This window comes from Cucurbita moschata, unplaced genomic scaffold (genome assembly GCF_002738365.1).
Source record: "Cucurbita moschata cultivar Rifu unplaced genomic scaffold, Cmos_1.0 Cmo_Scf00012, whole genome shotgun sequence".
Lineage (NCBI taxonomy): Eukaryota > Viridiplantae > Streptophyta > Magnoliopsida > Cucurbitales > Cucurbitaceae > Cucurbita > Cucurbita moschata.
The window spans coordinates 5,237,830-5,251,214 of NW_019268528.1; the positions used below are offsets into that span (position 1 = coordinate 5,237,830).

The 13,385-nt window shown below is 35.7% G+C and overlaps 1 protein-coding gene across 2 annotated transcripts; it reads right to left on the minus strand.

Annotated features, from left to right (window-relative positions):
* Positions 1-220: 220 nt before the first annotated feature.
* LOC111450554 (myb family transcription factor PHL8-like) lies at positions 221-1,744 on the minus strand. 2 transcript variants are annotated; one of them, XR_002711836.1, is made up of 6 exons: positions 1,369-1,743; positions 1,209-1,285; positions 1,066-1,123; positions 905-983; positions 340-820; positions 221-306 (listed from the first exon to the last, which is right to left on the minus strand). XR_002711836.1 is itself a non-coding variant. In XM_023090750.1 (5 exons), exons 1-5 carry the CDS (start codon positions 1,487-1,489, stop codon positions 400-402), a joined length of 756 nt encoding a protein of 251 aa, XP_022946518.1. In that variant the 5' UTR covers positions 1,490-1,744; the 3' UTR covers positions 221-399. The 2 variants fall into 2 exon arrangements, 1 of the variants encoding a protein (XP_022946518.1); XM_023090750.1 differs by having other exon boundaries at positions 221-820; positions 1,369-1,744.
* Positions 1,745-13,385: the final 11,641 nt, after the last annotated feature.

Here is a 13,385-nt window from a genome sequence, read left to right on the forward strand (position 1 = left end):
TCTCTTAAATTACTCATAAGTTAGTAACTTATTGCGAAAGAGTTCATCAAGGTAGATCAAGTATTTTATATTGACATCTTTTCTCTTCTTTGTATTCTATTAATGTGTGTACTACACTACTATTATGTCCGTATGATCTTACCCAAGTAATGGGCCGATTTCATTAGTCTTCTTCTTCAATTGGACATTGGCTAAGAAGCATTAGGGAATAACTGGTAGAGTAGAAGAATGATTCTTGTGGTTCTAGATTCACCTTTACATGGCTTTAGCTTGCTTATAAACCCACAATCTCTTTTATTTAACATTGGGTTTCCCTTCAAATCTTACTTACCAAATCAAACATACCTTATATACAACACTACCATTTACACATTCCCATCATAAAATAAAACCACCTTTTCAAAGAAACTCAATCAACTCTGATCCAATTCCACTTCCACTTCCACTTCCAATTCCACTTCCACTTCCAGTTGCTGCATCATTCAAGTCGATCATTCTGAATTCCTCTTGATTATTCTCGTTACTTTCTTGCATTGTTAGTCTCTTACAATCTCCCTCAGAAACAGAGCTGCTCTGTTCTGACAAACATGAGCTCTCACATCCAGAGCTCACCATTGAAGCCAATTGAGAGAGCTCTTCCAGTGCTTCTGAACAACATCCGTACCCTGCAAATGTCTCTTCTGCCTTCCTCAACACCCTCTTTAAGTACTTCCCTTGCGCTTCAATTCTCAGCTGCAAATGCCTTTGTACTTCTACTTGCTCCTGCAGCCTCTTCTCTACTTCCATTTGCATTTCCATAACATCCCATATCTTCTTTCTCCTTCAATTGTTGATCCAAATAATATTAACACAAAGCAATGTCTACACAACAAAAGGAAAATTCAAAACAGAGATGGGTTTTTACTCTTTCATGTTATGATTTTGACCCACATCGCTGTTTTCCACGTCCAATTTCCCACCTTTTATCTGCACCTGCTTCAAGTCTTTAAAGAACAAAAGTAACTAAATGTGAGAGAGATTGTTAATGAAGAGTTTTGTGATGGATTGATTGTATTGAGAATTAACCTTCCAGCTTGAGTTGGGGAATGGTTTCAGACTTGTGGCTTTTTCCCAATCTAAATTTCTGCCTCATAAACAAACATTATTAACTTTCAAGAACAAATGGGCGTTTTTTTATCATATGATATAGCATAGAATAGAAGAAGAACCTGTAAATGGCTCTTGAGGTGGTACAGCCTTAGCCCAGTGATACCCATAGCTCTCATCAAGCTCTTAGGAGTGGCCTCTGCAACAAACCAACAAAAAATAATGAAACACAAAGAAAAGGAAAAAGAAGGAAGATGTAATAGAAGAGAGAGAAAACAGAACTATGTGCTCCACCGAGATGATTCACAGCCTCCTCAAATCTGTGATGAAGCTCCGGAGTCCATTTCAGCCTTGGCTTTGCATCAGTAGACAAAACCAAGTTGATGTGGTGATGATTCTGCATAATTCTGTTTGTGTTTAGAACAAAATGGGATTTGGTCGTGTTTTATATGTCCGTCGGATGTTGTCAGGAGACATTGGTGGGGTAAGGCTATGTTGGAAGGGAATATATGTTTCTTTCCTTTCTATTCGATTGCTTCCCGATGATATTACGTTCATACAAACTTTTACATTGTTTAAAATTTTGATCTTTGACTTGAAAGGATGAGAGAATCTCCAAAAAGAAAGAAGCAGCAGGAAAGAAAGATGCAGCGTTGCAAGGGAGGAGTGTTAAAAGCAGAGAAAAAAGTGTAAGGTTTGTTGTTGATATACCAAAACCCATCATGGAATCACTTTGTTTGAAAGGATGAGGAGCTTTTAAAGTAATTTGATTGCGATTATGGATATTTGTTTTGCTGATTGAAAATGGGTCGTTCCTGTTTTTGTTGAGTGTGTGGCGTGTGGTTCATAGATTCTTTTTGTTCTTTTCAAAGGATGAAGGAATCAAAGAATCTAAACTTCAAAACCCATCTACACCAAACAAAAACTTATCCCTTTCTTTTTCTCATTTCAGTCTACATTTCAACCAAAACCTATACTCTCTTCACTCAATTGGTTAATTCTTCACTCAATTGGTTAATTGGCTAAGACGTATACTCTTGATTAATAGGTCAAACGTTTGAGTTTTTTTACTCTCAAACGAGTCCCACTTTTTTTTTTATTAACTTTATTCAATCTAGAAAAAATAAATGTATTGAAGTGGTTTTTAAAAGACACCATTATCATATTATAAAATAGAAACACCTAAACTCCGGCAAGTTAATTTTTTCAACTTCAAAAGTAAATTTTATTGAGGGTTTTATAGATTGAATTTCAAGATAACGGAAATTGAAAATTACCATAAACTCCAATATATATACACATTTTCAGTAAACTAAGCACTCTAAGATAGTGAGCGACGATCATTGGTCTAGACGTAGTGCTCCTAGAAATTGGATTAGCTTTGAAGAGCTAGTCTTGAGCGTTCTACCATGCAAAATGAGATTACTACATTACCAAGTAATAGCAGCATATAAGCAATATGATCGACCCAAGCTTAGGGTAGATAACGTAGCCCATTGAGGAACCCAAGTGCCTTTATTTGGTGGAATGGTCGATTGTCTTCTGAACAAGGCATTTGCGCTATAAACTCGTCTGGAAGAGTGTGGGACCACGTAAGTAACTTTGTAGCTGGCAAGCTCACAAGGTCACTCTCCCAGATTCAGAATAACTCCATGGCTCTATGGAAGGGTATGCCGGTTAACCTTCCACAAATGATGTCCATACCAATAGGTGTCATACTGTCCTATAGGCTTTTATGAGGTAGTGCCTCAATCCAATATACCGATCATTCAGTGTTATAGCATAGCAAGCTGACGAAGTCAAGAGAATAACAAAGTTAATTCACGCCGAGCTAAGATACGTCCAGTAGACTCATAATGTTAAAAATTGGTGAACAACCTCCACCAAATCCATATTGAGTTTCTGATGGACAAGAGAACCACTCGAACCTTTAAGTCCTCTCCATAAGCTCAAATAGCAATAGAAATTGATTCAAAATTCCTCAAGGCTAAAGAAAAGCTAGTGTGGTTATAGAGAAGATGTCTCGGAGCTTTATGTTTTGTTTAAAGTTGTATCTCAAACCCATTTCCCATTTAAAAATAAATTTGAACACGTTGGCTTATACCCGATTTAGATTTATTTTTAATTATGGTATTGTATTTAATTTGCACAAAATGTTACTTATTTAACAAGGTATGCATGCATGTTAAGAAATGAAATAAAGGGGAAACAAAAGAAGAGAAGAAAAAGGAGATTAAATGCGATCGAATTCCATCCATCTTTGAATGGAATCAAAATCCAATCATTTCATTTTACAAAGCAACATTTTTCCTTTCAAACCTCATTCATTTCTTTGCATTTTGCTTCATTATAACCCAAACTTTCCTCTCCTCTCCTTTGTGTGATTCCTAACATGATATCAAAAATTATTATAGTATTGAATAAATTTTTTTTGAATAAATGGTCTACTTTGTTTAGAATTTTTAAACTCGATTAACATACCGATGTGGAGATCCATAATTCCTAATAGTTTCGAGCGAGATAGCTCAAAAATTTGTTATTGATGGGTAGAACAGCTTTAAGAAAGGTGGGAGAAATTGTTAGAGCTTAAGCAACTTTCAACATAATGTGGGGCGAAGGTTTGAAAAACAAGTTAAAAAGAAAGAAAGAAAGAGAAAGAGAGAGAAGGAAGGAGAAAAGATGAGTAGAGTTATTGAAGTGGGTTTCCCCTTTAGTGAGAGGTAATGGCGTAGTTTGGTTCAACACCTTTATCTTTACTTTAATATATTCCATAAGAGGTAAAGGAGATTCCGGGGATGATGCCTAATGCTAATGCCCCTCATCCCCACTACTCTTACCTCCAAACTCAATCAAGATCCAAAGGTGAATGATTCTTGTTCGTAAATCAATTATTGTGTTTGGAGAGGGAGGGGCCATATCACAACAAAGTAACTACTTTTTTGAAACAAGAATCAAACTAAATTCACATTCAATGGTTTAATTCAAATTACATATACTTTACATTGATTTGTGTGGTTAAAAAGAGATTTTTGAATTGGTATACAACTTTTAGCGATCACGCCGTTATTAAGTGTAGAAAACGATGGAGAGAAGGCACCCTACATATTTCACACTTTTGTTCTAAATTGACAAATAAAAGGTAGTAACAAAAACAAAATAGTGGGAGATGTTCTGAATTTACCATTAAAAGGTAATGGAAAAAACAAAAGCTGAAGTAAAATAGTGAATGAGAAAGACCCGTAGGAAAGGAGAAAAAAAAGATGAAAAGAGAAATTTGGAGAAGTGCTATTATTGAGTTTGACCTATTGGACTAGTGATAATATTTTAACATTTAAGTTTGTGATTGCATCATGGGCTTTATGGTTGGTGTCCATTCCAGTTTCAGCTTTCATCCATGTGTCTATATGCATCACACCCGTCCATGCATATATCTTTGTGCACGCGGCCATCGAGGGAGGAATCATGCACAACGACTAGAAGGAACATGCACTATACTACGAAAGGTTGAATGTGGAGGATATGGGTTAAGATCCAACCAAGTGTTATGAATGAATGTTCTATTCGTGTCGTGGAAGCATTTGAATTGTCTATAATTTTATTTAGAATTAAACAAAACTAATACTTAAAAGCAAACACAAACTTATATGGAAGACCTATGGAAAAAGCTCTGGTGAGTTCTTTATTCTACTTCCTCCCGATTGCTTAGTGTCATGGTCATACTTATCAGGGTGTGTTACATATGGTAATCCAATTTCTTGTGCCTATTTCATGTTGTATTACTTTATCGCTTTCATGATATATTATTTTATTTTTTATATTTTATGTGTGTATGACTGATATGAACCAAGACATCCCTATCATACACTATGAACTTGAAAAAAGTTTTGAAGAAGGTTGGTCAAATTACCATAAGATGAAGTCAAGTTCTATTAAAGTTGAACTTAAGTTGCTATCCATTCTACATTAAGAATATTCAAGTTTTATTTATGCAACAAGAGCTTCAACCATTCTACATTAAGAATATTCAAGTTTTATTTATGCAACAAGAGCTTCAAGATGCTTCATGAAGCATAATTTGTTCTTAAATTACTACAAATTTATGATAGATGATAACTGAAGTATGGTATTTCTTTATTGTATTTTAAGGTTTTTATTTACTTAAATTAAATTTATATAATGGCTAATTATTGTCATAAAATATACAGTGGTAAATTATGGTCATAAGATATGAAAGTTACAACTCTTGGAATGACTCCGGTAAGGTTAAGAGTTTTTATTTTGAGGCTATATAAAGCCATGTATCTTATCTTTGTAAAACAGACTTGGACAATGCTGTAAAAGGAGCATTTGTGCTTTCTTTTAGCCAATGACGAAGTTTCTTTGCAATTATATGTAGTTTAGATTTCATGTTTGGAATCATTCAAGATGACATGATCAATCTTGTTTGTGGAGTAATTCAAATCTCAAACAAAGTGTTCTTAGTCTTGAGATATTCGATCAACAAGGTAATCTTGATTCCTTATAATTTGGTATCAAAGCTTTTCCTTGGGTTGATTACTTATCGTTTGGTATCAAAGCTTTCTCTTAGGTTAATTTCTTTTCATTTGGTATTAGAACTTTCCTTTGAATTGATGATTCCTTATCGTTTTGTATCAAAGCTTTCTCATAGGTTAATTTCTTATCATTTGGTATTAGAAGTTTCCCTTGAGTTGATGATTCCTTATCATTTAGTATCAAATCTTTTCCTTAGATTGATTCCTTATCATTTGGTATTAGAGCTCTAGGATCACTATCATATACTCTAAATCAATAATGGAAGCTGACTATCTTAAAGGATTTTCTATATCAATAGACAAGGGTCTGTTATAGAACGATTACCTATGCGTACTTAAGAATGAGTCTATATCAACAATAAGAGTTGCTTTGTGAGGCACGACTCCCATATACTATCCACCCTAAAGAGTACCAAGATGTACTAGTAACGCAGTACATAACTGAATATGTAGGCCTGATCCGCCAACATATCAAGGCACCAAAACGTCGTCTATTGGGACTCTTGCAACCCCTTAGTCCTACATAAATGGGAGAACATTATCATGGACTATTTCAGAGTTGCCTAATACCAAGAAGGGCTTTACCGTCATATAGGTTATGTGAATGTTTGCTGAATCCACCACACCTAAATGGTGTGAAAGTTATCTTATTTATAATCAAATAAATTACAAGGATATGGAAATAGTAATAAATGGAAATAACAATAAATGGAAAGATACCTATAGTAATAAGGCAAATGTTAGATATTTGCCTTATAATAAAATATCAAATATAATATATATGGTAAACTATAATTTATTACTAAATATTCTTAACACCCCACCGCAAGCTAAGCGTCGGATTTAAACGAACGTGAAGCTTGAATCTAAAAAATTCAAAGAGGTTGAGAAACACTTTTCTTGGCCATCGAAAACTGCAGAGAGATCGCCGCTCAACGGCGATGCTGTCTTGGCTTCGGTGAGAATATGTCTAACCCATGAAGAGGGATTGTCGCTTAGCGACGATGCTGACTTGGCTCTGGTGAGAATATGTCTAACCCCAAGAAGTAGAAGGGGAAACCTAGAGCAAGGGACAAAAACAATGTTGAAGCCAGAAGAGTCGCCACATTGGGCGAATGAGCCAATTTTGGCGAGAAGGGCAGCTGGAAGAGTCGCCACATTGGGGCGAAGGAGCCAATTTTGGCGAGAAGGGCGGCGGCAACTTGGTTGGCGAAGATGCCAGTGCAGCGCCCAGATTCCAAAGGTAAATCTCTGCAGAAGGTCGATGGGCTTATTGAGATTCTGTATATTTTTGAAGAGGAATGCTGATGAAGATCCTAAGATTCTAAGATTAGGGTTTTTGTGAAGGATGAAGGATGAAGGGAAAATTGGGAAGAAAATTAAAGAGGCTATGTTTGAAAAAGGTGAGGTTGTATGTACAGAGTATGGCGAAAGATGATTTGGAGGTCAAAAAGGTGGAGCCGAAGAATAATCAATCGACTCTGCATGTGACAGCCATGACGACTGCCCCTGCGGCATCAAAGACAACAGTGGTGGTGGAGAAGAACAGTAGAAGATTTCAAAAGCCATTGAAAAGAAAGGATATAGGTTGCTAAACCAAAATAGCTCTGATACCATGTGAATGTTTGCTGAATCCACCACACCTAAATGGTGTGAAAGTTATCTTATTTATAATCAAATAAATTACAAGGATATGAAAATAGTAATAAATGGAAATAACAATAAATGGAAAGATACCTATAGTAATAAGGCAAATGTCTAGATATTTGCCTTATAATAAAATATCAAATATAATATATATGGTAAACTATAATTTATTACTAAATATCCTTAACAGGTTAGCATCGGCAGGTTGACCAAGTCTACCAACTTCATTCTAGGAAAGATAATATGCTCAGTAGACAAGTAAGCTCAACTGTACATGGAAGATGTAGTTTAAGTACATAGAGTTCTTCGTATCATTAGTATGAGATTGAGATGCAAGATTCATGTCACACTTTTGGAAGAGCCTACAAAAGGCACTTGGAACACTACTAAGGTTTAGTACGACCTTCTTCTCTCAAACTAACAGTCAATCAATGTAATACTTAAAATAAGAATAAGTTGCTCATGTAAGACTCAAAGGATCTAAGAAAAGAAATTTTAAGCAAGGGTTTTAAACAAGTCATATCAATACCCTAATAAGTAATTTTAGGGACTTGAGGCCTTTGGAGAAAGATGAGAAGGAAAAAAAAGGCAAGTCTAAAGAACAAAAATGTCATATCTCCAATTTTTAAGAAATTTTCTAGATTTTTAATTCTTTAACTACAAGATTCTAAACAACAGAAAAATGACCGAAAAAAAAAATTAGAAAAATTTTAGATTTTTTTGAAAAAATAATAATAAATTTTTTTAAATGGCAAATTACCAAAATATCCCTGACCTCGAGATATTTATGAAAATGCCACAGATCAGAAAATAAGATCTGCGACGGTGAGCAGTAATTAGAAAATCCTTCAAATCTTCAAATCTTCAAATCTTCAAATCCAACGGTTGGATCTTCATCAAATTTGAGTATGTTCTAGAGAAGGCACGCCTCATCACATTCAATGAGAGTTTAAATTGGAGGTCAATAACTAGCTAATCCAAGGTGATATTTCTTAAAAAAATTTAGAAAACTCAATCTCCAAATCACAAAAAATTATGAAGGTTTTAACATCAGTTTAAGTTTTTCCTCTAATGTCCAAAGTTGGAACATCATATGGAATAAGAATCAAGAAAGGTCGAACTCTCAATCGTGAGTTATAGCCCCACTTAGTTTTTGGGATTCCTACTCTTGAGTTTCTTCCAAATTTAAGAGCATTTGTTCATCAGTTTCCTTCAAACTTGTTCCTACATCTTCTAAACAAGATTACCCTCAAGTTTTTGTGCCTTCAAGGAGTATTTCCATAGAATACCGCGAAAATAATTAACCTCAAGAACGTGCCCCATTGAAGAAAATCAATTTCGAGTATAACTTGGTGTAAGTATCGAATTCCTATCTACGGTCCATTTTTCTCCAAATTGAGCATTTCTTTAGCTTCAGAGGATTCAGATGAGTAACTTTGATGAAAAAATCGAGAGCTAAAACGTCCTAGATCAAGCTACCAAGAAATCGATCCTCTGAATTTTGATGATGACAATACATGTTAATATGAGGATGTAAGATGATGATTTTTTCTTAATATGGCACTATTTTCCATATTAAGATGAAAAGCATGTTTTGGATGTCATATTGCATTATGACGACGTTTTTTCTAGGACACAACCCTAGTTAATGTTAATGATGAAGAAGATATGAAGACTAATGCACATATATTACTTACAGTACTATAAGGATGGAATTAGGGTGATGTCATAAAGATGTTTTTAAAGATGAGGAACTATAGGAACCTCATGCATTCTGTGTGTACATAAACATTGAGCTACTTCTCATTTTATGATGATGAGTACGGATGCATACACTAGGATGATGATGGTGATCATGCCGCGCATGACACTCAGGGGTCTTCTGACCTCAGGACATCATTACGGATAGCTAACTCGACTATGATAACTAACTCGCCTGGGGATTCACGCTCCCACGAGTGAGTCGTGTGTAGGAAAGTACTACGCATCCAATTTAATCTGGATTGGAGACCACCCCTATGATGGTTTTAACGATATGTCCCTAGAGCATATCTTGCATGTGTTTGCATTTTCACAGCCTCAATAGTGGGGTCACTTACTAAGTATTCTCAAAATACTCAAGCAGTGTGTTACGACTTTTTCAAGTAAAGGCAAGATGCCCCTATATAGCTGACGACGATATCGAAAATTGAGACCATGGCACTGTTAAAATGTCATCACTCGTCCAATAGGGTTAAATCCAACCATTGTCTGAGTAATTATATTTATAATTTAGAATTTTAGAAATAAATTTAGGAAAATGATTTCGGGATTTTAGGAATAAATTTAGGAAAATGATTTAGGTATTTAAAAGAAAAAGGTCGAGATTCTAGGAATAGATTGACTACCCTTTGGTTACCCCTCCATCCTACTTATTATCATGCCAAAAAATCCCAAGCAATACAAAGTAGTAGTTTCTACAGTGTCTTGTAAATCTCTTCTTGATTGGTCTTAATAAAGTGTGCGAGTGTTTCCCACAAAGAGTTGTGTTTAACAATCTGGTATCAGAGCGAGGTTAGTGTAAGTTGTTGATCTCTTGGAATTCTTAGTATGCTCTGTGGTTGTAGCTTTGTCTGATCTTCCACATCAGAAACGATTTCTTGAGATTATTAGTGAGTGAGTTTCTTTTGTGTTATGAGTAGTCTGTGATTCTGCAAGTCTTGTGTCGAAAGAGCTTGTTTGGTATTACTGAGGTATAGCCAACACGATGGGTGATTTCCAAATCGTTGGAGGAATCAAAAAACTCAACAACAACAACTACAACACGTGGGCAACATGCATGATGTCCTATTTACAAGAACATGATCTTTGGGAGATCGTTGGCGGGTGCGAAACTATGCTGCCAGAGGATGATTCTAACCGCGTCTTGCGCAAATGGAGAATCAAAGCAGGCAAAGCAATGTTTGCCTTGAAAACCACAATCGAAGAAGGGATGTTAGAGCATATTTGGGATGACTAGACACTGAAAGAAGCATGGGACACGTTCGTGATGTTGTTCTCAAAGAAGATCGATGCGAGACTACAACTTCTGGCAAACGAGTTGTTGTCAATTTCACAACGTGACATGACAATTGCTTAGTATTTCCAGAAGGTCAAGTCGATCTGTCGGGAGATTACTGAACTAGACCTGAAATCCGCTATTGTAGAATCTCGAATGAAAAGGATCATAATCCACGAATTGCGACCAAAATATCGAAACTTCATTATTGCTGTACAAGGATGGCCCACTCAACCATCACTTGTAGAGTTTGAAAATTTGTTAGCCAGTCAAGAAACCATGGCTAAACAAATAGGAGGCATCACATTGAAGGGCGAAGAAGAAGCACTCTACACAAGTGAAAGCCAGAGCAATAATAGGTTGTCTACCAAACGTGGATACAATGGTGACAAAAGAAGAAGTCACCAAGGAACTGTACAACCAGGGAGAGCTCAGAAGAACGATTACAATAACTCTCAAAGGAAGAGATTTGAAGGCATCTACTACAATAACGGGAAGAAGGGCCATATGTCCAAAGATTGTTGGTCCAAGAAAAAATCTGTCGAAAGCAATGTGGCATCCTCCAACATGGAGATAGAGAAGGAATGGGATGCAGAGGTACTCTATGCCATAGAAGAAGATGAGTTAGCACTCATGGCAATGATGAGAGACCATATTGATTATGAGAATGATCAAATCATTGATTTAAGATGCTCAAACCACATGATTGATGATCAAAGTGGTGCAATGGAGGAGGAGTGGCCCTCAGAGAAGGAAGTATTACCAGACCTTAAGCAAGTTGAAGAAATTCTTCTACAGAACACGGGGGAGCAAACGGAAGAAATTCTTCTATAGAACACAGGGGAGCAAACTAAAGAGATTCTTCCACAGAAGACGGGGGAGCAAACTGTCCACATTTGCTTAAGTGCTGATGTGCCTGAAGATTCAAGTGACACTAGTGTTCGTGAGCAAGAAGTGACTCAACCAAACAAACCTAGTGAAAATAAAATGACACCTCAACAACTCAGACATTTAGAAATAATCATAAAGCCAAATCCAGAGTTACGCCAACGCAGTAGAAGACGAAGTTAATGAGCTGGAGACATACAAAGAAGCATCACAAAACTTAGCTTGGCATAAACTGGAGGAAGAAATTATAGCCCTGGAACAAAATCAAACTTGGGAATTAGTGCCAAGGCCAAGAGATACCAAACTCATCTCTTGCAAGTGGGCTTACGAAATAATATGTCTCTCGGATGGATCAATCAAAAGATATAAGACTCAACCTGTAGCTCGAGGGTTTTGTCAACAATTTGGACTAGACTATGATGAAACGTTTAATCTAGTGGCAAAGATCATTATCATACAAGTTCCTCCAGTACTTACGGTAAATAAAGATTGGAAATTATGGCAGATGGATATGAATAATGCTTTCTTGCATGGAGAGTTAAAGAAAGAGTTTTACATGGACCAACCGAAGAAATTCGAAATTGAAGTTGGAGTCATTGATCAATATATGCAAAATCCGAAGAAGCCTCATTTGGATGCGGCTCGACGGACCTTGAGATATGTCAAAGGTATAATCAATTACGATCGTTTATACAAAAGAAGCGAAGACTGGAAGCTAGCGGGATATAGTGATGTCGACTATGCAGGAGACCACGATACTCGAAGATCAATCACTGGGTATGTGTTCAAGCTCGGTTCGAGAATAATTTTTTGGTATAACAAAAGACAACCAACAGCATCATTGTCAACTAGAGAAGCAGAGTATAGAGCAGCAGCTAGAGCAACTCATGAAAATACATGGTTAAAACTTTTGATGGAAGATTGGCACCAGAAAATTGAGTATCCAATACCACTTCATTGCAACAATCAATCTGCGATTCGCCTAGCAGAAAATTCGGTGTTTCATGCTAGAACAAAGTACGTGGAAGTACACTACCATTTCATTAGAGAAAAAGTCTTGAAGGAAGAAATCGAGAGACAGCCGATCAAGACAGATGATCAAATTGCAAACTTGTTTACAAAAGGGCTGAATACTGGCAAACATGAGAGTTTTCGCTGTCAGCTCAAAATGATGCAACGAATGAGGACTAGTGCTTAGGGGGAGTGTTAAAATGTCATCACTAGCCCAATAGGTTAAACCCAACCATTGTATGAGTAATTATATTTATAAGTTAGGATTTTAGAAATAAATTTAGGAAAATGAGGTAGGAATTTTAGAAATAAATTTAGGAAAATGATTTAGATATTTTAGGAAAATGTTGAGAAATTTGTAGATTCACTACCCTCTAGTATAAATACCCCATCCTACTTATTCATCATCTAAAAAAATCCCAAGCAAAGTAATAGTTTCTACGGAGTGTCTTATAAATCTCTTTTCGATTGGACTTAACAAAGTGTGCGAGTTTCCCACAGAGAATTGTGTTCAACAGGCACGTGCATAAGATAGTAGCATTTTTAAATTCTTAAACTTAGGTGAGTAACAAAGTTGAGTTGGATTGACCGATTCTTCGAGTCATCAATTTTTTTGAACACTCCTATTCGTTGCTATTTGTTATCGCGGTGTCTATTAGGAATTATGTTTTAGTGATAAATCTTTTTTATACAATTATTGAGAGGGATTGTTCTTCCTAACTTTTAATTGGGTTTGGACTTCTCCATTACTTGGATCTTCATCGTTCATAGAAATTCTTAAGTTTCTTTTGTTATCCGAGACATAATCATGCCTCCCATTTGCCTTTTCCGTCACATTCATACCCTAAACCCTAATTATGACTATGGATTTTTCACTTAATTTCAAACGTTATTTTGCCCATCTCCATCGACCATTACTTACCTGCTCTTTTGGACCACACCTCCACGTATTCATTTTATTCTTATTTTTATTATTTTATATGGTTATAATGTTAGAATTTAATTTTTTAGAAGTTAGGTTGGTAGAACATTTTATTATATTATATTTTTGTTTGTAAATATTATATTAGACGTTTACATTGTTTAAATTATATCGTAAAATAGAAATTATGCATTAGAAAATTGCATAACCATTTAAAAAAAACTAAAAAAGGAAAAACAAT